The 27,194-nt window shown below is 37.5% G+C and overlaps 1 protein-coding gene across 2 annotated transcripts in view; it reads left to right on the top strand.

Moving 5' to 3' along the window:
• Positions 1-27,194, top strand: part of SESTD1 (SEC14 and spectrin domain containing 1) — a 165,063-nt gene that overhangs the window by 26,272 nt on the left and 111,597 nt on the right. The window contains exon 1 of one of the 2 annotated variants that reach the window (XM_030802446.1): positions 9,623-9,661. The exons of the other annotated variant lie outside the window; for it this stretch is intronic. Within the exon in view, the coding sequence (XP_030658306.1) occupies positions 9,657-9,661 (5 nt within the window). The 5' untranslated portion in view covers positions 9,623-9,656. Of the gene's footprint in view, positions 1-9,622; positions 9,662-27,194 lie in introns of those variants that run through there. 2 annotated transcript variants of the gene reach the window in all.

Raw genomic sequence — 27,194 nt, 5'->3', positions numbered from 1 at the left:
AGTATTTGTCAAATTTTGTTTTTCTAAATGTATATGCTGTGAGTAACTTTTATTTAATATATATTTTTATGGAATCTAAGAATTTGGAAGAAATTTGATCATGACAGGACTTCTAAGGCCATGAGAAGGCGTTAATTTTATTATGCCAACAGTTTTCTTTGGACTTATTAGTATGATTGTACAGTTGATCCTTGAAAAACAGGTTTGAACCAGATGGGTTCACTTTATGTGGCTTTTCTTCTGTATCTGTCACCCCTGAGACAGCAGGGCCAACCTGTCCTCTTCCTCCACTTTCTCAACTGACTCAATGTAAAGACAACAAGGATGATGACATTTTTGATGATCCACTTCCAGTTAATGAATAGTAAATATATGTTCTCTTTTTTTTGATTTTCTTAATAACATTTTATTTTCTCTAGCTTTATTGTAAGAATATTGTATACAGTACATATAACATACAAAATATGTGTTAATCGGTTTTATGTTACTGGTAAGGCTCTGGTCAGCAGTAGGTTCTTGGTAGCTGAGTTTTTGGGGAGTCTAAAGTTATATGTGGATTTTTGACTATGTGGAGGGCAGGTGCCCATAACCCCTGTATTGCTCAAAGGTCAACTTACAATTAATACTTACAGTTTCATTTCCAAATTTGTATGCCATGACTGGATCTCCGTTATTCTGGCAGGAGATAAAGATACCAACTCCCATGGACTCTTGTCTCTGATGAGCAGGGGTGGTGCAAGTCTCTGTACTCAAACATTGAGGGCAGATTTTGAAGTTACCCTTTATGCTTCTATATTTGGCATATGTGTCATATTACAAGTTTGGAAAATGAGCTTACTGACAGAAGGGACCATGGAAAAAAATCACTTTCCTTATTTCAAAAGAAAATGAATCTTTTTAAAAATTAGCCCTTAAAAATATCTCCAAACTTAACCATTCGTCTTATGTTCACTGACAGTATGCTTGGGACTTGTAGGGAAGGGACACACACACAATGGTAAATAAAAACTGGCTCAGTGCCTGACTTTGTAAAGCACACGTTTTTAATAGATGCTAAATTTTATGCCTGGAAACGTAGGCTATGATGGAAATGTGGGAAGGGCCAGGTAAACAAGGATCAAATCATGCCAAGTCCCCCAAAAAGTCTAACACAAGGTGAACATCAGAAGGTCATCGGAAAAACCAGGAGAATGGGGTATTAAAACACAAGAAGACAGGAAAAACAGTGCTAATTTCTGTAGGTATGGTTGTGGATATTTGTGTGTCATGGTATTTTTTTTTTTCACAGAAGCTTTCATATAGATTATCATGTCTTTAGTGATTTAAGGATCTCTGTTTTAGGATTAGAAAATAATTTCATTTGTCCCTGTAATAATGTAAATTATTAGAAAATAATTTCATTTGTCTCTTAGAAAGGAGGGCAAGTGTAACATTTGCAATGTTTTCTTTTAAACATTTTTCTGGTAGAAGATTATATAATCAGTTTGGTTTTAGATCAAGAAAATAAGATTAAGACCTAATTAGATATTTTTATAGACTTGATTTTAAATCAGGGATTACTGCTTTTAAAACACCTTGGCCAAAAAGATGATCCTTGTAATTAAATATTACCAAGTAAAACTACTTGGTAAAATATGATTTTATATTATTCTATTTACATACATTTATTTTGGTCCCAACTCATGATTGTAAAGCCTGTGAACCACAGAGTGTTCTGAATCATCAAACTATAGCAAATAAAAAAAAAAAAAAAAACTACATCAGATTTTTTTTCAAACATGAGTGTAAAATAATTAAGTCTAGGACTTGTTCTTACATATTAAATTACAAGTAAGAGCACCGGTCATCTCCCCTATTTAAATATTTTTCAGACTGAAATTTATTTTTTCATTTTCTTAGATTTTACTTGTCAACATACAGATTGAGGCTTTCTTAACATCTACCCTTTACTATATGCTCAGGTAGTGTGTATGTATATGTACATATAATTTTTAAAAATTACTTTTTAGAGACAGGATCTCTCTGTGTTGCCCGGGTTAGAGTGCAGTGGCACGATTGTAGCTCATTGTAACCTCAAACTCCTGGGCTCAAGTGGTCCTCCCACCTCAGCCTCCCAAGTAGCTAGGGCTGTAGACATGTGCTACGATGCCCAGCTTTTTTTTTTTTTTTAAAGAGATGAGGTCTCACTATGTTGCCCAGGCTGGTCTTGAACTCCTGGGGTCAAGCAGTCCTCCTGCCTCAGCTTCCCAAAGTGCTGGGATTACAGGTGTGAGCCACCACACCTGGCTACATATAATTACTCATTGTAATAAACGCTATTTGAGTTCATATTGTATCTTAAGTAATTCAACAAGTAAAAATGACATGGTTCCTTCTGTCAGTGAGCTCTTGTTAGAAGGGGAGATGGATAATGATGAATGATAATCATAATAGAGTGGAAGGTAAATGGTAGCACTGAGGAGGGAGAGAACGGGTACTCATCCTCACCTTGAGTGTTATGTCAGGGAAGGTTTCACAGAGAAGGTGAATCTAAGATAGGGTTAAAGCATGAGTAGGAATTTCATGGACAAAGGATTGTAGTAATGATATTTCAGTGAAGATGACATCATAGGCCAGGTCTCAAACCATGAAACAGTATTGCAAGTTCAGAGAGTTGCACTTGGTTTCTTGCTAATGAGAAAACCATGAAGTGGAGAGAGAGGCAGGAGGATGATCTGGAAAAGACTTAAGTCTTGTAAAAGAATTGGCTGTGGAGGACCATTCAGGATTTTCAAATGGAGTGAAAGAATTAATTTTGCAAGTGGGTAAAGGCGGGTGAGTCTGGAGTCAGGAAATGTTTCTGAGGTAATACGGTAATTGAGGCAGTAGTGCTGTTGAGAAGAGGGTAGAATCAGCAGGCTACGTGCCATTGTATGTAGAGGGTATGGGAAAAGAATAACTTGAGGATTTTCTTAGTTGTTCGCCTTTGGTTTTTACAATACGTGTGTGGGTTTGGACATAGGTTGAGAAATAACGTAGAAAAGCTTGTCACATGTGACTGTAATTTTACCTAAATTTATTTTATTTTGAAATAATTTCAGACTTATAGAAAAATTGCGAAGATAATTCAAAGAATTACTGTATAGGTTTCACTCCGCATTCTCCTAATATTAACTTTTTACCATATTTGGTTTCATATTTTCATGAGACAGTATTTGTTTCTGAACCATTTGGGAATAATTTGTAGACATTATGCCCCTTAGCCCCTAAATACTTATGTCCCTTTATTCCTAAGTATGTCTCCCTAAATAAGGATTTTTTAAAAATATATAACCACAATATAGTCATAATATCAGGAAGTTAACATTGATGCAGTACTCTATAGACTTTATTTAAATGTTGCAGTATTTCCTAATTTCCTTTTAAGTAAAAGAGAAACTGTTTCCCCTGGTATAGGTTCCAGTTCAGGATTATATGTGTTACTTTTGGTTTTCATGTCTCTTTAGGTTCTTTAATGCAGAACACTTCCTCAGTCTTCCTTTGTGTTTCATAATATGCCTTTTTTTTTTTTTTTTTTTTAAGAGATGAGATCTCACTATGTTGCCCAGGCTGGCCTTGAACTACTGGCCTCAAGCAATCCTCCCACCTCAGCCTTCCAAAGTACTGGGATTACAGACAAAAGCCACTGTGCCCAGCTGATAAATGACATTTTTAAAGAATTGCAGTCAGTTATTTTTTAGAAATATTTTTGCCGTTTGAGTTTGTCTGCCATTTCCTCATGATTAGATTCAGGTTATGCATTTCTGGCTGGAATACTACAGAAGTGATGTGTCTTCAGAATCTCTTATCAGGACACCCATACTATTGTTTTGTTCCTCTACTGGTGATGTATACTTGTACTATTTTTAGTAGAGACGGGGTTTCACCATGTTGGCCAGGCTGGTCTCAAACTCCTGACCCCAAGTGATCTATCTGCCTCAGCCCCACAAAGTGCTGGGGGATTGCAGGTATAAGCCACTGTGTCCGGCCTGAGCCTTTCCTTATATTCTGGCAACAAGTATTTCAGAGTCATCTTGTACTTACCTTATCCAGCCTTGAAATCTGTCATATTTTCAAGCAGCCCTAATTCTTTTTAGTGCGAATGTTATTTAGAAATCAAGATCTGGGCACTCGTGTTACTGAGAGATGTCTATTTATTTATTTATTTAAAGGGATTTGCTTACATGATCATGGAGGCTGGTAAGTCTAATCTGCAGAATCAGCAAGCAGGCTGGAGACCCAGAGAGAGCCGATGTTCTAGTTTGAAGGCCATCAGGCAGGAAGAGCTGATGTTGTGGAAGAGCTGATGTTGTGAATGAAGTCTGAAGGCAGTCCTGCTGGAGGAATGCCTCTTACTGAGAGTCAGTCTTTTTGTTCTACTCATGCTTTCAACTGATTTGATGAGGCCCACCTACATTACGGAGGGCAAACTGATTTACTCTACCAGTTAAAATGTAAATCTTATCCAGAACACCCTTACAGAAAACAAGAAAATGTTTAACCAAATATCTGGACGCACTGTGGCCCAGTCAAGTCACCACCTGAAATTACTGAAATTAACCATCAGAGCCCTCCAAGTGGACAGAGCCAGGACATGCATACACACATGCACACACACCAGGGCATGCATACACACACACACATGCACACACTCCAGGCCATGTGCACGTGCATGCGTGCGTGTATCCCTGTATCTATCTCTGTATAAAAACTATGAATACGTTGGATGTGGTGGCTCATGCCTGTAATCCCAGCACTTTCAGATCCTGAGGCAGGTGGATTAGTTGAGGTCAAAGGTTTGAGACCAGCCTGGCCAACATGGTGAAACCCCGTCTCTACTAAAAATACAAAAATTAGCCGGGCACTGTGGTGTGCGCCTCTAACCCCAGCTACTTGGGAGGCAGAGGCAGGAGAATTGCTTGAACCCAGGAGGCAGAGGTTGCCATGAGCTGAGATCGTGCCACTGCACTCCAGCCTGGGTGACAGAGCGAGACTCCATCTTAAAAAACAAAAAAGCAAAAAAAAAAAAAAAACTATGAAGACATATTCCTGTGCCAGCCATCATTACTGGTTTCATTCTTGCCTCCTTCTGCACTTTCCATATTTGTAACTACCTTTAACAATAGGAAGTCTGGTTTCTGTTGTTCACAGTATACTTACTTATTTGCTCAATCTTAGAATATACAAAAAATAATTTAGAATTGCTAATCCTTAACACTATAAAAAGCAAACCCACTTATTGGAATTCAGTGTTTACTTACAGTTCTCTTTTGTTTACGTCCTGAGAATATGTAGTAAAAATACTGTGTTCAAAAGTTACTTTGGTGGTTAGGTCTTCCTTTCTTCCTAAATTTTCCCTGAATCATTTGAAATACCATTAGAAACATTTGTTTTGTTTGATTTCCATCTTAGAATTTTTTTCCTTTCTCATCTTTGTGGATCTCCGTATTTCTTTGAGTATATTAAGCATTAACATGGTTCCAAAAGTCAGAACCATACAGAAAGCTATACACAGAAAAGTGTTGATCATACCTCCCATCTTTTCTACCACTTCACTCATCTTCTGCATCCCTTGTCCTGTGCTCCCTAGGCGATTACCCTGATTAGTTAGTTTCTCATGTATATAGTTCTTTTGGTTCTCTGTACACAAAATGGACGGATAAGTGTATATCTTCTTTCCTATACAAAAAGTAGAACACTGCATATATTCTTTTTTTTTCTTTTTTTTTTATTTATTTTTTATTTTTTATTATACTTTAGGGTTTTAGGGTACATGTGCACAATGTGCAGGTTTGTTACATATGTATCCATGTGCCATGTTGATTTCCTGCACCCATTAACTCGTCATTTAGCATTAGGTCTATCTCCTAATGCTGTCCCTCCCCCCTCCCCCCACCCCACAACAGTCCCCGGAGTGTGATGATCCCCTTCCTGTGTCCATGAGTTCTCATTGTTCAATTCCCACCTATGAGTGAGAACATGCAGTGTTTGGTTTTTTGTCCTTGTGATAGTTTACTGAGAATGATGTTTTCCAGTTTCATCCATGTCCCTACAAAGGACACGAACTCATCATTTTTTATGGCTGCATAGTATTCCATGGTGTATATGTGCCACATTTTCTTAATCCAGTCTATCGTTGTTGGACATTTGGGTTGGTTCCAATTCTTTGCTATTGTGAATAGTGCCGCAATAAACATACGTGTGCATGTGTCTTTATAGCAGCATGATTTATAGTCCTTTGGTTATATACCCAGTAATGGGATGGCTGGGTCAAACTGCATATATTCTTTTGTATTTTGTTTTTCCCACTTAATAGTATATACTGGATATCTATATTTTATAATGATATAGAGATCTCTTTATTAATTTTTAGAGCTGCATAGTATTCCATTGTGTGGATCTACAGCTTGTTTATTCAATTACTTTCCCATTTGTGGGCATTCAGGTTATTTCTGATTGTATTTTCCAATTATAAATAACACTGCAATAAATAATCTTTGTAATACGTGTTTTTATATTGTTGAAATGTATCGTCTCCCTTGTTGCTTCTTATTTTGAATTTGTACTTTCTCCTTTTTTTTTTTTTTCTGGATTAACCTTGTTCATTTACTTAAAAAAATTCCAGGATTTTGATTTATGATATGATTTTTAAAATTCCCCACCCAGCTGATTTATTTTGTCTTTATTATTTCTAGTCTCTGTTTTCTCTTGGTTTAGTTTGTTCTTTTTGAATTATGAATTTACTATTGATATAAATGTTCAAGGCTACAGACTTTGTTCAGGGTATTAAATGTGTAATTTTGTACCTTTTTTTGGAAGATGTATAATTTTGAGGTAGAATGCCGTTTTTGATTTTGTTAATATCTAGTTTTGTTAGAATTATGATCAGAGTGTTTGCATTATTACTACTTCATAAAATATACTGTTGCTTTTTAAATTACCTAATATGTGTGCACTTTTTTTGGTTATTATTTATGTCCATTTGAGAAGAAGGTACAGTTTTTATTATCAGGGTATGTAGTTTTCAGTTAAGTTTATAAGTGTTTTCAGTCTTTCGTATTATTAAAGTTATGTTCCTATGTCTGTACATCCCTGTAGTTTCTGCTTTTTAAAAGTAGTTGCTATGTGATGATAGGTCTACACAATGGTTATATCTTCATTGTGAATTGCAGCTTCTAACGTTAAACAGTGTTTCTCTGTGTCATATTTAAGGCTTTTTGACTTGAGTCTTCTTTAGTATCAAGATCATTACTCTTGCTTCCTTACTGTTTCTATTTGCTTTGTATGCCTTTGCTTATCCCTTTTTTTAAAATGAAAAAAAGTTTTTTTTTTTAGCTTTTTGGTCTATACTGTTTTAGGTTATCTCTTGAATAAGCATTTATTAGGAATTTTTTTAATAGCCAAATGAAAAACTTTTTAGTGACTTATGTTTGATTTCAACTCTTATGTTATAAATACTATGTACGTTGTTCTATTTTTCTTGATTTCTCTGTGATGTGCTTTTTTGCCTTTTCATCTTTAATTTTTTTTTTGTATATTTAGGCTTTGCTGTTTGTTGTTGTAGCAGCTACTTGTGTGTTTATGCCTTTTTAAAATGTCCTAATTTCTTTGTTTTCTTATTTAAGTTTATACTATCTATTATGTTAGTTTTTAATGGTATCCTATAATTCTTATCGCTATTTCAACAAAAGTTTATTTTACATTTTTCTTTTTCTCTTTTTCCATTTTTTTCAGTTGTATTATGTCTGTTTCATCCTCAATCCTTAATTGCAACTTCGTTTTGCTCTTAGATCTACAATTAAATATATTAAAATTTCACCACCAGTTCTTTTGCTGAAGTTTACCTGTTGGTTAGATATAGCTCAGCTTTTAGTGGATTTTTTAAGAAGAACTCATGGTGACCACAATTTTCCCTGAGTTCCTGCATATTAAAAATTGTTCTCCTGTTGCCTTAATAGTGGTAGTACAGGTTGGGTAGAAGTAAGCCCTTGGTTCAGACTTTCCCTTTTTATAATGTGGCCTTGCTTTCTATATGTTTTGTTGTTTTGAGAAGTCTGATGCCGGTCTTAATTTTCTTGCCCCTGTGAGTTGCTTGAATCTTTTGTTTGGAATTCTTGGATCTTTTCCTTCTCATATTTTTAAAGTCTAATAGTTTTACTATAATATATCTTAGAATTGATTTTAACAGGTCAGTTTTCCTTGCTACATTAGTGGGTTCTCTTAATATGTAGAATCAGATTTGTTTTTGTTTCTGCAAATTTTTTTTTTGGATTATAGTTTTAAATATTAATTCTGTTCTAATATTTTCTTTTTCTTCTGCAGGGACTTCAGTTACTCATATAATTATACCTTCTTTGTTTAGCTTCCATTTTACCAACTGTTCCTGTGATTTTTTTTTTTAACCTCATTATCTCATTTTCATTCTCTTGGTTCTTTTCCTGTTTTCCCCAGTGCCTTTTATTAAGGTTTTAGTTTACTCTATTTTTGAGCAGGAATTTAGTCCTCACCTTTTCTCTTATTTTTTTTTTTTGTCCATTCTATTTTTAGGTTTACATTTCTGATTTATGATGGTTTTCATACTCCTAAATGCTTGTTTAAAGAGATACAGTTCAGGCCAGGCACAGTGGCTCATGTCTGTAGTGCCAGAACTTTGGGAGGCTGAGGTGGGCAGATGGCTTGAGCCCAGGGGTTTGAGACCAGCCTGGGCAACATGACAAAACTCATTCTCTACAAAAAATACAAAAATTAGCCAGATATGGTGGTGTGTGCCTGTAGCCCCAGCTACTGGGGAGGGTGAGGTTGGAGGATCACTTGAGCCCAGGAGGTAGAGGTTAGGGTGAGCTGAGATCGTGCCACTGCACTCCACCCTGGGTGACAGAGTGAGACCCTGTCTCAAAAAGAAGTAAATAAATAAATAAAAATAAAAAAGAGAGATACAATTCAGTTTGGAATATTTATTAAAATCTTCTACTTTGTTGTTGGTTTTTTGGGGGGTGCTATTCATTAGCTTAATTGTCCTAACATTATTTTTTATTTTAGAAATTTTATATAGATGAAGATTGCAACAACTCTGTGTGACTATGAGCAGGGCTGTTGTTTTAGGGGGTTTTATGAGATTACTAATTCAAGAATGTCCTCCTCTGTCAGTGTAGCACAGTATGGTTTGTTTGTTGGATGGCTTTTTTTCATCTTTTGAGGGAGAGGATTTTGTGTTTCTCAAGTAGGGTTGTGTGTGTGTGTGTGTGTGTGTGTGTGTTTGAGTATATATATATATGTAAGTTCTCACAAAATCTTAAATTTCTTTACGTATTTATGCACCTTACAGAACCTGAAACTTTCTTTGTAGTTTCTTTTTTCATCATCTAATTTCCAAAAACACACATTCTTTTCTTTTTACCACCATCCTTGTTTGTATTAGTCAGGGCTCTCCAGAGAAATAGAAACAAGAGGATGGAGAGTTACATAGATATATATCTAAATACATATGTATATCTATATCTAGAACGAGATTTTTTTGTAAGAAACTGGCTCATGTAATCACGGAGGCTTAGAAGTCCCACCATCTGCAAACTGGAGACCTGGGAAGAGCTGTGGTGTAAATTCCAGTCAGTCTGAAGGCCTGAGGACTAGGAGCAGCAATGGTGTAAGTTCCAGCCCAAGGATAGGAGAAAACTGATGTATCAAGCTGTAAGGCAGATAGAGAGAATTCAGCCTTTCTCCCTCCTTTTGTTCTGTTTGGGCTCTTAACAAGTTGAATGATGCTCACTTACATTGGGGAAAGTAATTGCCTTACCTATTCCACAAATTCAAATGCTCGTCTTTTCCATAAACAATGTAATAGACATAACCAGACATAATGTTTAACCAGATATTTGGGCATTTCATGGCCTAGTCAAGTTAACAAGTGAAATTTACTATCACACCTTTGATGCATTACCTTATCAAGATTACCTTCTTGAATCCTCCCTGCACTTTTAAATCCCTTCCCTATAATTTTCTCTCATCTACGAGTGGTCTTCTTGAGGATTTTTTCACTTAGGCTGGGTTTTCTTTTTCTGTGGATGATTTTAGTTTAATTTTAGGCTTTCTCCTGGCCTCCAGCCCCCTTTTTCTTTTTGCAAAATTTTTCTTCCCCTAGATCTATCTGTCCTCTCTGTAATGGGTTAGGGGAAGAGCTTGAGTAACATCTCCACTAGAATGGAGTTTATGTTTTCTCCTTTACATAATTTGAAGTTAGTTTGTCTTGTATTAAAAGTGTGAAATTTGTATGGTTTTATTTGTTCTTCTTGTTAGTCTTTTTAGCTTTTGAAGGTTATACTGGAGGATTTTGATTTACATGGCCACTAATACCTTGATTAATGAGTTATGAAGCTTCATTTCAGTTGATAATTTTTTCCCTACTGAAACCAGAGTAGGTTACTTAGTGTGTCCATATAATGCCAATGGCCTGGGTTAGCATTCAAGATGAAGCCTGTGTGCTTTCCTGATGTAGGATGAGTCCCTGGTTCTACAGTATTTTCCTTCATTAAAGACAGACCCCATTCCCACCACAGGCTTGTATCTTAAGGTAAAGTCATTGCAACATCTTTTCTGCCACTGTATTTGCAAAACCTAAGATGGAACTCCTTTCACCTTCCATTACACACATGGACATATTTGTTAAAAAGGAGATATATAACTCCCCAAAATGTAAAATGTGTAATCGAGGTAAGAGGTATAATATTCAGGCCAGGAGTAGTGTTGAGGAACTTCCTCATCTACAACACACATACATGCACACATGCATGCACAAACACAGACACATACACCCGTGACATATTTGATGTCTGTCATGTTATAGAGGCTGCCTGGTAACACACTAAATGACACTATGCTTACACAGTGTGAGGGTCTGGGGACCATATGTAGATTATTGTCTCGGTGATTGATAGATGGTAGATTCCTACGAGGGGAGGGATCATAAGGAGGCTGTTCAGGAAGGATGATTGTCTCACTTCTAGTTCTTTAAGCAGTGAGACCAATGTGAGTGGGCTTAAGCTAAAAGGGGGATTTAATGGAATAATTTTGGCATATCACCCCACACCAAATGGCAGCTAGGTCCTCTTAAGGTACTGAAGCCAGGGTGAGTGGTAAAGTAACTTGCTTAAGGTCACACACCTAATAAGCGGCAGAGTTCAGATTTGATCCCAGTTCAGCCTGGTGCTAGCCTTAATCATGACACCCTGCTGCCTCTACTCATTTTCCCCCCAAAATTTCTAGTAATGTCAAGAGCTCCACAGGCAGTGCAGAAGTCATTGAAAACCAGGAAGCGCTACTTCGGTGCCTCCTACCTAAGCTTTGTACTGAAAGCAGTGACACTTTAAGAAAGCTCTTTTAACCTTAAATGATTTTTTGTAAAGGAAACAATTATCATAGTTCCTTATTTTTAAATATTAGATTTTGTGTTGTGCTTTTTCTTTCAAAAAATACTATTTGTTCAAATAGCTGTTTTAGAGTATAATGATAGTGGATGGCAAAAATTTTGTTACCTCAATTCTTAGAAATACTTGCTAGCAAAAACTCTTATTTTTGACTGTCCAGAGGAATCCCAAAATTTTCTCTGTGCTTCTTTTGTGGATGATATCAGATAATCTGCCAAGTGAGAGGTTAGTGGCAGTCAGGAGCCATCTAAATATTTTGAGAATGTACTAGGAACTGAAAAGGTTTCATAGATACTAAAGTGAGAAAGTGAGGTGGGGGGTAATAGTGAATATTGTAATAAAAGTTAAGATGTAATTTTATAAAATGGAAACATCTGCATGTTAAATAGTGACTTTTTCCAAGTTTTGAAATATAAATAATGGAAACTCACTTAGGCTGTAAAAAGTAGTAAAGTCAAATAAGCCATTTCTGAAGCCAGAAGTTGGAGCTGACTCAGCATAAAGAAGGCTTTATAAAGTGCCCCTCTTCATTCATGATCCTAATGGGCCAGGTCTCAAAATGTTTCAGTAAGTGTCCCTGAACTATGTAATTTAATATTCTGCTCAAAGTAAATAATGCTCTATTCATAGTTCTTTGGCAAGTTTAAAATTATCTAAGCTTGTTTTTTCCTTCCTTTTTCTCCTGCTTCCTCTGTATTCTGCTAAGTGGCACCTAACTGAGAAAGCTGGCAGGATCATTATTCAACAAATATTTATTGCACATTGGCCATCTGCCAGGTGTTGTCCTAGGCAAACAAATAGACACATTCAAATGACATAGCCAACATCTATTTTAGATTTCAGAAATAACTATTTTGGTTTTATTGACAATATATGTAAAATAGATTGTTAATTAAATTTGGGTATGCTCTTTAGTGTTAATATGCATCATGCTCAAAATCTTTGGAATCTGTTTCTTTTCTGAGTCAAACAATATGACATTTATTGATTATTAACCTGGAGATCTGCCTGGTCTTCTGACCAACCACTTCTATGCACGTATCAGCATGAGTGGATATTGTGGACATAAATTGTTGTTTTTCATAGTAATTTAATCACTTAACAAAAAGTATAATAATGGTGATAGTGATAGTGAGAAGGAGACTGCTGGGAAAATGACTGCGGTCACAAAAGTGAGAAAGGCCTAACAAGACAAGGAATAAATGTCTCCATTGCCAACAGAGTGGCAGAAGTTGGAGTTCTGCCGGCATGCCTGCCTCCCCTTTCTATCTTACGGCTGTTGCAGTGATCAGAATTGGTCTCCTGTGTTCTCAGCAGTCTTAAATGGGGTCCAGATACTCAGATTTTTCCCCACACTGGGCTTTAGAATATGTTGGTGAATATGAGAATATTTTAAGAGTATGTGTAGCCTATTTTCTGCCTTCCCTTGAGATTTTGAAATAAAAATATTGCTAAAATGAAAAATTGTTTTAAGAATTATAGCTCCCTCTTATACATTTTTGATACGTTTAAGGATTTAGTTTTCCAAAATTTTTATGGACCTTTTCAAACAAAGGGAATAATAAAAGGTACCACTGTTTACCCATCATCCATTTTTAGCAATTATCAATAAGTGGCCAATCCTGTTTTATGCATATTCTTCCTTCTCCATTATTGAAGCAAATCTTAATGGTATGGTCTGAATGTCCCCCAAAATTCATGTGTTGAAACTTAGTTCCAACTGTGGTTGCATTAAGAGGTATATAGCCTTTGGGAGATGATTAAGTCAGAAGGGCTATGCTCTCATGAATGGGACTAGCACCCTTATAAAAGGACTCGAGATTGAAGGGAATGCTCTCTTACTCTCCCACTTTTCTGTCACATGAAGACATAGCATTTGTACCCTTTTTGCCCTCCCATCTTTCTGCCATGTGAGGACACCTAGACGATACCATTTATGAGGAACAGGGCTTCACCAGGCACTGAACCTGGTGGTGCCTTGATCATGGAGTTCTTAACTTCCAGAATTGTGAGAAGTAAATTTCTATTATTTATAAATTACCCAGTCTCAGGTTTTTTTGTTACAGTAGCATGAACAGATTAAAATACCCAGACGTATTTCATTAAAGTATATGTCATTTAAAATATAAAGATCTCTTTTTAAAAAATATAACCTTAATGTCATATCTTTAAAAAAATGAATAATTATATTTGAGGGATGTCAAAGACTTTTATTATATTACAGTAAAGGTTACTACATTAATTACCATAAGCATGAGAATTAATATAACTTAGAGCTTAAGAGTAGGGCTTCTGTAGGAGATACAGAAAAAAACCCTAAGTTGTTTTTTTCATCTCTGACACAGTCAACATAGAACGCTTCTGGTCACCAAAATGTGTGGAAATTTTCCCCCACTAGCAACCTATCAATTTGCCAGCTGACACCAACTGGGTATCCTGTAATTTAACTCAATTCTAGCACTGCCTACCTGGAGACAGCATCAGATCCCTCAGGTTGAGGGTGAGTCCCACAAGACTACCCCCCTGCTTCAGATACTGATTGCAAGCCCCAGGTTGTGACCTGTGTTACTGACTAACTGGCTATAAATTGGGGTTCCCATGACCCCCTCCTCAGTTTTGATTTGCTAGGATGGCTTACAGAACTCAGGGAAACATGTACATTTACCCATTTATTACAGAGGATATTACAAAGCATACAGATGAACAGCCACATGGAAGAGATACACAGGGCAAGGTGTATGGGAAGGGGCATAGAGCTTCTATGACCTCTGGTCGACATTCCACCCTCCAGAAACCTCCATGTGTTCAACAATATGGAAGATCCCTGAATCCAGTCCTCTAGGGTTTTTGTGGAGGTTCCATTATATAAGCATGATTGATTACATCATTGGCCATTGGTGAACACAACCTTCAGCTCCTCTTCCCTTCTCTGAGTTAGTGGGGGTAGGGGGAGGTTGGACTGAAAGTTCCAACTCTATTCACAGGGTTGATTTCCCTGGCAACCAGCCCCCATCCTTCAAAAGAGCCTTCAGCAATCAGTCATTTCATTAGCATACAAAAGACACTTAGCACTTTAGAGATTCCAAGAGTTGTATGAGCTTTGTGCCAAGAATCAGGAGCAGATACAAAATATAGAGTATATTTCTTATGTCACAATATTGTATCCTTGGACTTAGCCTTAGGTTTAAATGCCAGTTTTGCTGCATAATGTTGGGCAGGTTAACCTCTCTCCATCTCACTAGGCCGCTGTTTCCTCTGCTGTTAAATGGTGACGGTAATAGTTTTAACTAAGTAGGATAATTGTGAGTTACAAATGAAACAATGCACAGAAAGTGATTAGGATCGTGTTTATATGTAAAACGTGCTCAGTAATGTTAGCATTATTGTTATTTTTATTTGGAGGTGTGAGGAAATACACATAATTAATTTGAGATCCCATTTTTTAGATTAGGCCATGTTTCAAAGTGATTTGTGTTTAATCATGCTCTTCAGAGTTTATTTTTAGGGAATACAAAATAGTATTGTTTTAATCCATAGGCACATTTATCCTTTTCTCAAAAGCAAATTCGATTTGTTTTAAAACATGTAATAGCATTGAAAGGAATACATTTAACTTTTACTCAAATCTTGGACGTCTTTCTGTGTGTTGATGTGAAAACTTTGAGATACCCTAAGATATAAGACCTTTATAATTTTCCCTTGAGATTAAAAATAAAATGCAAATCTAAGTTCCTTTTGTAGTTCCAATATAGAGTAATAGAGAGTTTGGACAATCTTATGAACATAAATGTTATCAACAATACTGCTTATACTCTCCTTTCTTCCCGTTGTTTAATCCATTTAGTCTTTTATTGTCATTGTTTTATACCATCCAGAATGTACAATGTTGGAAGAAATTTGTCTTTGCAAAACTGAAGTTTCTCATAGCAATATGTTCTGATTATAGTACCACTTGGGGATAAATTGCTTTCCATATGCAGTTCATTTTACAGACTTTCTAGAGAATATTGCTTACTTTTTTTTTTTTTAGTTTTTATATCTTAATAAAGTGTACATCATTTTCATCCAGATTGTCCTGATTTACAAAATGACCAATTCAGTTGTTTATTTTTTAAATTAGTTTTGATGGCTTTACTAAGGTAAAATTTATGTATCATGAATTTCACCCATTTTAATTATACAGATTGATTTTTAGTAGATTTCAGAGCTGTGCAGCCACTACCACAATTTAATTTTACAGTATTTCCATCACCCCAAAAAGAAACTTAGTGTCTATTACCAGTCACTCTCCATACCCACCCCAGCCCTAGGCAACCACTGGCCTACTACTTTCTTTCTTTTTGGATTTGCCTATTCTGAACATTTTTTATACAAAAGGAATCATACAATATATGTTTGTGTCTGGCGTTTTTCACTTAGTATGTTTTCTAAGTTTATCCTCGTTATATCGTATATCAGCGTTTTCATTCATTTGTATTGCCTGTTGGTATCCTGTTATATGGATGTGTCATGTTTTGTTTATCCATATAGAATTGATGGACATTTGGGTTGCTTTCATATCTTGGCTGTTATATGAACAGTGCTGCTGTGAACATTCATGTACAAGTCTTTGTGTGGATATATTTTTTATTTAAAAAATTAATAGAATAATAGTTATCTGCTATTTATGTGTTTTTAATTTTGGTTTTATTATCTGACTATGTAATATAGTGGAGAGAAGCACTGGACAGAGTTGCAAGAGCCTAGGTTTCACAGGCTGCTTTGTTTTGTGGCCTTAGGATGGCAAGTCTGTGTCTCCAGATTTTAGTTTCCTTATCTACAACATGGAAAGGTTAGACTAAACGATTTCACGATTTATAAATCTGTTAATTTCTATATTATTTTGAGCATATTACTTCTCTGTGCCTCAGCTTTTTCATCTGAAAACATTGGGTTATTAATAGAATCATATATAAAAATATGAGGATGAAAGAATATTCTTGGAATATAAAAAAGTATCAGGATAAGGCTGGGACTGTTATTTTTCTAGATCAAGAATGCCTTAGTGGGAATGCTTTCACTGTGGCCTCAGTGGAGTTACTGGTAGTAAACTGGTAAACCAGTAATTAGTGGAGGAAGGAAGATTTAGCTGCTAGTAATAAATGCCATTTATTGGGTCCTTATCATCCTGAGTATACTAAACTATATATACAAATTTGTTCACTTAAGTCCCAGTCCTATGAGTTAGGTTCAGTGATTTGCTCATAAAAGAAATTAAAGGAATTGCCAAAACCACTTAGCTAGTAAGTGGCTGGCTGGGAGTCACACCCTGGCTCCAAGGCCATGTTTTTTGCCACTGCACTAAACTTTATTTCAGGGAGAACAACTCTTTGGAACAGAATCCCATAGTAGAGAGATCTTTGGTGAGGGAAGTCTTTTTTTGGGAAAGATAGCTAATATCGCTTACAGTCCTTACGAGAGAGAAAAGAGTTGGTCACTCTATAAATACTTGGTTTTCCATGTGTCCTATGTTTGTTCCAAAATGACATTTTAATAATTGAACAAGTTTAATAGTTGACCAGATTGAAAATTTGCAGAATGTTCTATTGTTTCAGTAGTTTTACTACAAAAAATACAATATATGTTATTTTTTGTTTTTTAATTTTTGTTTTGAGACAGGGTCTAACTCTGTCACCCAGGCTGGAGTGCAGTAGCACAATCATGGCTCACTGCAGCCTTGACCTCCTGGGCTCAAGGGATCCTCTCACCTCAGCCTCCTGAGTAGCTGGGACCACACAGGTGCACAACACCATGCTTGGCTAATTTTTTTTTTGTGGAGATGGGGTCACACTATGTTGCCCAGGCTGGTCTCCAACTCCTGGGCTCATACAGTCCTCTCACCTTGGTCTTCGAAAGTGTTGAAATTACAGTCATGAGCCACCATGCCTGGGGCATTTTTTTTTTTTTTTTTCCGAAACAGTCTTGCTCTGTCACCAAGACTGGAGTGCAGTGGCGCAATCTTGGCTCACTGCAACCTCTGCCTCTACCTCTCGGGTTCAAGCGATTCTCCTGCCTCAGCCTCTCGAGTAGCTGGGGTTACAGGCATGCACCTCCACGCCTGGCTAATTTTTGTATTTTTAGTAGGGATGGGGTTTCACCATGTTGGCCAGGCTGGTCTTGAACGCCTGACCTCAGGTGATCTACCTGCCTTGGCCTCCCAAAGTGCTAGGATTACAGGTGTGAGCCACCCCATCCGGCCCCATTTTTTTTTTTTAAATGAGACTTTCACTCTGATGAAAGCAACTCATACATCTCACTGGCTTTTTTCTGCCTTGGTAACACTATTATAATTTCCATTTTAAAGCAATATTCCATTTTTTAAGTTAACTTAAAACTTTTTTAACCTTTTTTAAAAACTATTTTTACATTTCCTCCCCTCCCCAATGTAGTGTTCGGCACATACCAAATATTTACATTATGCAAACAAAAAAATTTAGTGCCAAAATCTCAATTCATGATACAGGTATATTATTTCATTTGAACAAAAGTATTATTTTATGTATTTGTGGTATTGAACATATAGACATTTGGGCACTAAAAATTAATTTGTTATGCCAATTATGTGGAATTAGGGGCCCTGTAATACATCTGAACCTCTGTTCCAAATGCATTTAAATCTTATATATCTGGAATATTACATTTAGTCTTAACTTAATGGAAGGCATGTGTGTTTTTAACCAAGGAGAGAGGAAGAACACCTCTTTCTAGGAGGAAGATTGGGAGAGAATGAGGTTTGGTAATGACCCAGAGAAATTCTGAGTTGAAGAAGAGGAGAGGAAACACCTACAGTAGGTGAAGAGGGGTTGGAATCTGGATATTAGTTGCTGGAATTTGTGAAGTTATTGTGGCTGTATCCACTTCCTCCACTGGTGATGGAAGGAGACCTCACCCAGCTAGGTGAATTTAGTGGACACATGCATGCCTTGGAAAAGGAAAAGGAAATGGTTTGGGTTTCTAGAGCTCAACACAGGCTTAGATGCAGAAAATGTACAGGTAGAGAGTTCATCTAAGGGAACTCTGGCAGTAGATAATGAGGTCCTAGCCATAGGGGATACTTTAAAGCTGGGGGTTCCAGGAATATCTTGACCCTCCTGGAATTACACAAGTGTGATTTGCTTCTCTAGTGCAATGTTCCCTTTTCCTTTTGCTGCTCCTATTTTGGTGAAGAAGCAGTCAAACTAAGGATTTATCTGTAAATTAAGAAGAACCAAAGATTTAAAAAATTTTTCATATATTAATATGAAAGTTTAAGGAAAGGAACTTTAAATCTGGACCTTCAAAAATGGAGGTTTGCAGTTGATAAGGGTTTGGTAGAATGGCCAGAGGGGTGGAGAAGGGACAGAGTGAGGAGGATGGTCTAGGGTTAGTGGCTTATATTGTAGTTTTTGAAAAGGGTTTTTAAGTGGTGGGCTGTCATTACCATTTTCAGTAGACTTTTGAATTTTAAATATAGGACTTTTAATGTTCCACTAGACTTCTTAATGTAGATTTTTTTGTCTCTTAAGGTGGATTAGCAGTAGTTTTATAGAAAACTTGACATCTCAGAGGCTTTCTTTTCCTTCTTTTCTCCATTTCTTACTGAATAAACTAGTTCTTGATTCATACGGTAAAAATGATATTCGGTGATACTTTAACTTTCAAATTAATTTAGAGGAGTTACGCTTTTGGATAAATCTGTATTTTGGTGAAACCCCTTTTAAAAAATAACTTTCATTTTAGGTCTACTCAAAGGATTGTTGTTCTTTCCTCTACAACTGTCAGTATTGTTGCAAAACCAGATTAGTAATCATGCACTGGCACCTGCAATAACACAAAAATTACATAAAATTTCCATTGTTGATTTGCTTCACCAATTTATTATCCTAAAGTTGAATAATGTTTATTTCTGTATAATTTTATGTGTGGATATGTGGAGTATTAGAGCACTGAGTACCTGTATGTTTTAATTTCTAAAATTGCTCTTACTTCGTAACAACAGTTGAAAATATTTCTAATCTCAATTTATGGATAGTTATAACTATAGTATTTCTTCTGGAAATACAAGGCCAAAGAGCCTGCATTCTAATTTTGTTCATTGCCATTTTGTGTCTACGTGATGTAGACTTATTAGAGATGACTTAGTTACCCCTAGGCTATCCTAATGGGTTTTCACTGGTTGGTAAGAAATGCTCCGGCCGGGCGCGGTGGCTCACGCTTGTAATCCCAGCACTTTGGGAGGCCGAGGCGGGCAGATCACGAGGTCAGGAGATCGAGACCACGGTGAAACCCCATCTCTACTAAAAAACACAAAAAATTAACCGGGCGTGGTGGCGGGCGCCTGTAGTCCCAGCTACTCGGAGAGGCTGAGGCAGGAGAATGGCGTGAACCCGGGAGGCGGAGCTTGCAGTGAGCCGAGATTGCGCCACTGCACTCCAGCCTGGGCGACAGAGCGAGACTCCGTCTCAAAAAAAAAAAAAAAAGAAATGCTCCTTGAAGAATTTAACTGAATTTTCCAAATAAACTGATTGATTTATATTTATTGAGAGAGGAGTTCTAGTGTACCCACTCACATCATCAAATACAGTCTCTCATAAAGTGCAGTTTGCCCAGTCTTGATTAAAAAGCCTGCAATTCTATTTTCTGCTGCTGAATACATCCTCTGCCGCCCTCTAATGGCAGCCCATTAATGGCACCCACTGATGTCCATCTTAACCAGCAAGAACTTGCTGTTCTTGGCATCCAGCAACTTATGTAGCTGTGGGATCTTGGGTGGCTCTCCCAGTAGATAGGCAGCTGGTGGGAGCTCCTTTGAAGGAAAAGCATGCATATGTGAATCCTGTGATTTCCCCTCAAGGTGTTGGCATTCAGGTAGTTGTGACAATGTTAGGATTCTTAGAGTAAGTGTTTTGCTTTACCATTTGTTCATTTTATTGTTCATTTATCCATTAATTCACCAGATGTTTGGGAATGCCAGAAATGTCCACCATCTGGACTTCTATCAGTCTGTTAGGTTCTAAGTATAGATTTATATATTTATACAAATAAATATTATGTATTTATTTGAGTGAGCAAATAAATACAAAAATAAATGACGTGGTCTCTGCCCTTGGGGAGACAAAATACAAACTTAAATACGCCTTGGTTGCCTTTATTTTCCTCTTTAAATCTCCACAATATTGGGAAAGATAGTTAAACTAGGAAATGGATACAAATATACGTGAAAACCTAGTCTCCCTGTATTTCTAGTTCTCAGAATTCATTGTCCCTAACTGTAGAAGGGCTTTGTTCTAAGGAGTACTTATTTTGCACCTAGAAATGATATTAGTTTTTTTGGTGCTTCTTGCTTTTGGTTGAAGTTAACACAAAATCATGGTTGCATTTTCCTTTATATTTACCAGTCTCTAAGGCACTTAATTTGTCATAAGCTCTGGCTTTCTGCCTCTTTTATATTTAATGAACTATGACTTAAAATAGGTGCTGCTTTAAATGACCATATAAATAGGATAAGTGCAGTGCTGTGTATTTTTTTTTTTGTTACGAATGTTGTGAATTCCTTCTTTCATTTCTTAGCCTGCTTTACAAGACAAGTTTGTTTTTTTTTTAAGGTATTTTCCTTTCTACTCTTCATTATTTCATGTTAGGTAAATGTCTGTTACTGGCTTCATTCCTTGTCTGAGAGTATAATCCACTCAGATATATTTAGGTCAGATATCCCATTGTAGAAGAATGTGGACTAGTATGTTTATGTTATTTTTTAAATTTATTTTTAAATTATACTTCAAGTTCTAGGGTACATGTGCAAAATGTGCAGGTTTGTTACATAGGTATACATGTGCCATATTTTTGCTGCACCCATCAACTCGTCATTTACATTAGGTATTTCTCCTAATGCTATCCCTCCCTCAGCCCCCCAACCCCCAACAGGCCTCAGTGTGTGATGTTCCCCACCTTGTGTCCAAGTGTTCTCATTGTTCATTTCCCACCTATGAGTGATAACATGTGGTGTTTAGTTTTCTGTCCTTGTGATAGTTTGCTGAGAATGATGATTTCCAGCTTCATCCATGTCCCTGCAAAGGACATGAACTCATCCTTTTTTATGGCTGCATAGTATTCCATGGTATATATGTGCCACATTTTCTTAATCCAGTCTATCATTGATGGACATTTGGATTGGTTCCAAGTCTTTGCTATTGTGAATAGTGCCCCAGTAAACATACGTATGCACGTGTCTTTATAGTAGCATGATTTATAATCCTTTGGGTATATAACCAGGATATAATAGGATCACTGGGTCAAATGGTATTTCTAGTTCTAGATCCTTGAGGAATCACCACACTGTCTTCCACAATGGTTAAACTAATTTACACTCCCACCAACAGCGTAAAACCGTTCTTATTTCTCCACATCCTCTCCAGCATCTGTTGTTTCCTAATTTTTAATAATCGCCATTCTAACTGGCATGAGATGGTTTTGATTTGCATTTCTCTGATGGCCAGTGATGATGAGCATTTTTTCATGTGTCTGTTGGCTGCGTAAATGTCTTCTTTTGAGAAGTGCCTGTTTATATCCTTTGCCCACTTTTTGATGGGTTTTTTTTTCTTGTAAATTTGTTTAAGTTTTTTGTAGCTTCTGGATATTAGCCCTTTGTCAGATGGGTAGATTGCAGAAATTTTCTCCCATTCTGTAGGTTGCTGTTCACTCTGATGGTAGTTTCTTTTGCCATGCAGAAGCTCTTTAGTTTAATTAGATCCCATTTGTCAATTTTGGCTTTTGTTGCCATTGCTTTTGGTGTTTTAGTCATGAAGTCCTTGCCCATGCCTATGTCCTGAATGGTACTGCCTGGGTTTTCTTCTAGGGTTTTTATGGTTTTAGATCTAACATTTAAGTCTTTAATCCATCTTGAATTAATTTTTATATAAGGTTTAAGGAAGGGATCCAGTTTCAGCTTTCTACATATGGCTGGCCAGTTTTCCCAGCACCATTTATTAAATAGGGAATCCTTTCCCCATTTCTTGTTTTTGTCAGGTTTGTCAAAGATCAGATGGTTGTAGATGTGTGGTGTTATTTCTGAGGGCTCTGTTCTGTTCCATTGATCTATATGTCTGTTTCGGTACCAGTACCATGCTGTTTTGGTTACTGTAGCCTTGTAGTATAGTTTGAATTCTGGTAACATGATGCCTACAGCCTTCCTTGTTCTTTTTGCGTAGGATTGTCTTGGCAATGTGGGCTCCTTTTTGGTTCCATATGCACTTTAATGTAGTTTTTTCCAATTCTGTGAAGAAAGTCTTTGGTAGCTTGATGGGGATGGCATTGAATCTATAAATTATCTTGGGCAGTATGGCCATTTTCATGATATTGATTCTTCCTATCCATGAGCATGGAATGTTCTTCCATTTGTTTTTGTCCTCTTATTTCATTGAGCAGTGGTTTGTAGTTCTCCTTGAAGAGGTCCTTCCCATCCCTTGTAAGTTGGATTCCTAGGTATTTTATTCTTTGAAGCAGTTGTGAATGGGAGTTCACTAATGATTTGGCTCTCTGTCTGTTATTGGTGTATAGAAATGCTTGTGGTTTGCACATTGATTTTGTATCCTGAGACTTTGCAGAAGTTGCTTACCAGCTTAAGGAGATTTTGGGCTGAGATGATGGAGTTTTCTAAATATACAATCATGTCATCTGCAAACAGGGACAATTGACTTCCTTTTTTCCTGGTTGAATACCCTTTATTTCTTTCTCCTGGCTGATTGCCCTGGCCAGGACTTCCAACACTGTGTTGAATAGGAGTGGTGAGAGAGGGCATCCTTGTCTTGTGCCGGTTTTCAAAGGGGATGCTTCCAGTTTTTGCCCATTCAGTATGATATTGGCTGTGCATTTGTCATATATAGCTCTTACTATTTTGAGTTATGTTTCATCAATACCTAGTTTATTGAGAGTTTTTAGCATAAAGCGCTGTTGAATTTTATCGAAGGCCTTTTCTGCATCTGTTGATATAATCATGTGGTTTTTGTTGTTGGTACTGTTTATGTGATGGATTACGTTTATTGGTTTGCATATGATGAACCAGCCTTGCATCCTAGGGATGAAGCTGACTTGATAGTGGTGGATTAGCTTTTGATGTGCTGCTGGATTTGGTTTGCCAGTGTTTTATTGAGGATTTTCGCATCAGTGTTCATCAGGGATATTGGTCTAAAATTCTCTTTTTTTGTTGTGTCTCTGCCAGGCTTTGGTATCAGGATGATGCTGACCTCATAAAATGAGTTAGGGAGGATTCCCTCTTTTTCTATTGATTGGACTGGTTTGAGAAGGAATGGTACCAGCTCCTCTTTGTATCTCTGCTAGAATTCGGCTGTGAATCGTCTGGTCCTGGACTTTTTTTGGTTGGTAGGGTATTAATTATTGCCTCAATTTCAGAGCCAGTTGTTGTTCTCTTCAGAGATTCACCTTCTTCCTGGTTTAATCTTGGGAGGGTGTATGTGTCCCGGAATTTATCCATTTCTTCTAGACTTTCTAGTTTATTTGCATAGAGGTGTTTATAGTATTCTCTGATGGTGGTTTGTATTTCTGTGAGATCAGTGGTGATATCCCCTTTATCCTTTTTTATTGCATCTATTTGATTCTTCTCTCTTTTCTTCTTTATTAGTCTGCTAGTGGCCTATCAATTTTGTTGATCTTTTCAAAAAGCCAGCTCCTGGATTCATTGATTTTTTTGAAGGTTTTTTTTGTGTCTCTGTGTCCTTCAGTTCTGCTCTGATCTTAGTTATTTCTTGCCTTCTGTTTGCTCTTGCATCTCTAGTTCTTTTAATTGTGATGTTAGGGTGTCGATTTTAGATCTTTCCTGCTTTCTCTTGTGGGCATTTAGTGCTATAAATTTCCATCTACACACTGCTTTAAATGTGTTTCAGAGATTCTGGTACATTGTGTCTTTGTTCTCATTGGTTTCAAAGAACATCTTTATTTCTGCCTTCATTTTGTTATGTACCCAGCAGTCATTCAGGAGCAGGTTGTTCACTTTCCATGTAGTTGAGTGGTTTTGAGTGAGTTTCTTAATCCTGAATTCTAATTTGTTTGCACTGTGGTCTGAGAGACAGTTTGTTGTGATTTCTGTTCTTTTACATTTGCTCAGAAGTGCTTTACTTCCAATTATGTGGTCAATTTTAGAATAAATGTGATGTGGTGCTGAGAACAATATATGTTCTGTTGATTTGAGGTGGAGAGTTCTGTAGATGTCTATTAGCCCTGCTTGGTTCAGAGCTGAGTTCAAGTCCTGGATATCCTTGTTAACTTTCTGTCTCATTGATCTGTCCAACGTTGACAGTGGGGTGTTAAATTCTCCCATTGTTGTATGGGAGTCTAAGTCTCTTTGTAGGTCTCTAAGGATTTGCTTTATGAATCTGGGTGCTCTTGTATTGGGTGCATATATATTTAGGATAGTTAGCTCTTCTTTGTCTGTTTTATCAGAGACTAGGATTTCAACCCCTGCTTTTTTTTTGCTTCCCATTTGCTTAGTAGATCTTCCTCCATCCTTTTATTTTGAGCCTGTGTGTGCCTCTGCATGTGAGATGAGTCTCCTGAATACAGCACACTAATGGGTCTTGACTCTTTATCCAATTTGCCAGTCTGTGTCTTTTAATTGGAGCATTTAGCCCATTTACATTTAAGGTTAGTATTGTTATGTGTGAATTTGATCCTGTCATTATGATGTTAGCTGGTTATTTTGCCCATTAATTGATGCAGTTTCTTTGTAGCGTCGATGGTCTTTACACATTGGCATGTTTTTGCAGTGGCTGGTACTGGTTGTTTCTTTCCATGTTTAGTGCTTCCTTCAGGAGCTCTTGTAAGGCAGGCCTGGCGGTGACAAAATCTCTCAGCATTTGCTTGTTTGTAAAGGATTTTATTTCTCCTTCACTTATGAAGCTTAGTTTGGCTGGATATGAAATTCTGGGTTGAAAATTCTTTTCTTTAGGAATGCTGAATATTGTCCCCCACTCTTTTCTGGCTTGTAGGGTTTCTGCCAAGAGATCCCACTCTTTGTGGGTAACCCAACCTTTCTCTCTGGTTGCCTTTAACATTTTTTCCTTCATTTCAACCTTGGTGAATCTGACAGTTACGTGTCTTGGGGTTGCTCTTGTTGAGGAGTATCTTTGTGGTATTCTCTGTATTTCCTAAATTTGAGTATTGGCCTCCTTGCTAGATTGGGGAAGTTCTTCTGGATAATATCCTGAAGAGTGTTTTCCAACTTGGTTCCATTCTCCTTGTCACTTTCAGGTACCCCAATCAAACGTAGATTTGGTCTTTTCACGTAGTCCCATATTTCTTGGAGGCTTTCTTCATTTCTTTTTACTCTTCTTTCTCTTTTTTCTCTAAGCTTGTCTTTTCGCTTTATTTCATTAATTTGATCTTCAATCACTGATACCCTTTCTTCTACTTGATCAAATCGGCTATTGAAGCTTGTGCCTGCATCTGGAAGTTCTCGTGCCATGGTTTTCAGCTCCATCAGGTCACTTAAGGTCTTCTCTATACTGTTTATTCTAATTAGCCATTTGTCAAACATTTTTTCAAGAATTTTAGCTTCCTTGTGATGGGTTAGAACATGCCCCTTTAGCTCGGAGAAGTTTGTTATTACCGACCTTCTAAAAGCCTACTTCTGTCAACTCATTACAGTCATTCTCCATCCAGCTTTGTTCCGTTGCTGGCTAGGAGCTGCGATCCTTTGTAGGAGAAGAGGTGATCTGGTTTTTAGAATTTTCAGCTTTTCTGCTCTGGTTTCTCCCCATCTACCTTTGGGTTTTATCTACCTTTGGTCTTTGATGTTGGTGACCGACCTACAGATGGGGTTTTGGTGTAGATGCCCTTTTTGTTGATGTTGATGCTATTCCTTTCTGTTTGTTAGTTTTCCTTCTAACAGTCAGGTCCCTCAGCTGCAGGTCTGTTGGAGTTTGCTGGAGGTCCACTCCAGACCCTGTTTGCCTGGGTATCACCAGCAGAGGCTGCAGAACAGCAAATATTGCTGCCTGATCCTTCTTCTGGAAGCTTTGTCCCAGAGGAGCACCCACCTGTACAAGGTGCCTTTGGGCTCCTACTGGGAGGTGTCTCCCAGTTAGGTACATGGGGGTCAGGGCCCCACTTGAACAGGCAATCTGTCCATTCTCAGAGCTCAAACACTGTGTTGGGAGAACCACTGTTCTCTTCAGAGCTGTCAGACAGGGACGTTCAGGTCTGCAAAAGTTGTCTGCTGCCTCTTGTTCAGCTTTGCCCTGCCCACAGAGGTGGAGTCTATAGAGGCAATAGGCCTTGTTGAGCTGTGGTGGGCTCTGCCCAGGTGGAGCTTTCAGCTGCTTTGTTTACCTACTTAAGCTTCAGCAATGGTGGATGCCCCTCCCCCAGCCAGGCTGCTGCCTTGCAGTTTGATCTCAGACTGCTGCACCAGTAGTGAGCAAGGCTCCGTGGGCATGGGACCTGCTGACCCAGGCATAGGAGAGAATTTCCTTGTCTGCCAGTTGCTAAGATCTTGGGAAAAGTGCAGTATTTGGGCAGGAGTGTCTTGTTTTTCCAGATACAGTCTGTCATGGCTTCCCTTGGCTAGGAAAGGGAAATCGCCTGGCCCGTTGCGCTTCCTAGGTGAAGCAACTCCCCGCCCTGCTTCGGCTTGCCCTCCATGTGCTGCACTGACTGTCCAGCCAGTCCCAGTGAGATGAACCAGGTACCTCAGTTGGAAATGCAGAAATCACCTGTCTTCTGCAT

This window comes from Nomascus leucogenys, chromosome 22a, assembly GCF_006542625.1.
Source record: "Nomascus leucogenys isolate Asia chromosome 22a, Asia_NLE_v1, whole genome shotgun sequence".
In the NCBI taxonomy this organism is placed as follows: domain Eukaryota; kingdom Metazoa; phylum Chordata; class Mammalia; order Primates; family Hylobatidae; genus Nomascus; species Nomascus leucogenys.
This window is presented reverse-complemented; position numbering and strand designations above follow the sequence as displayed.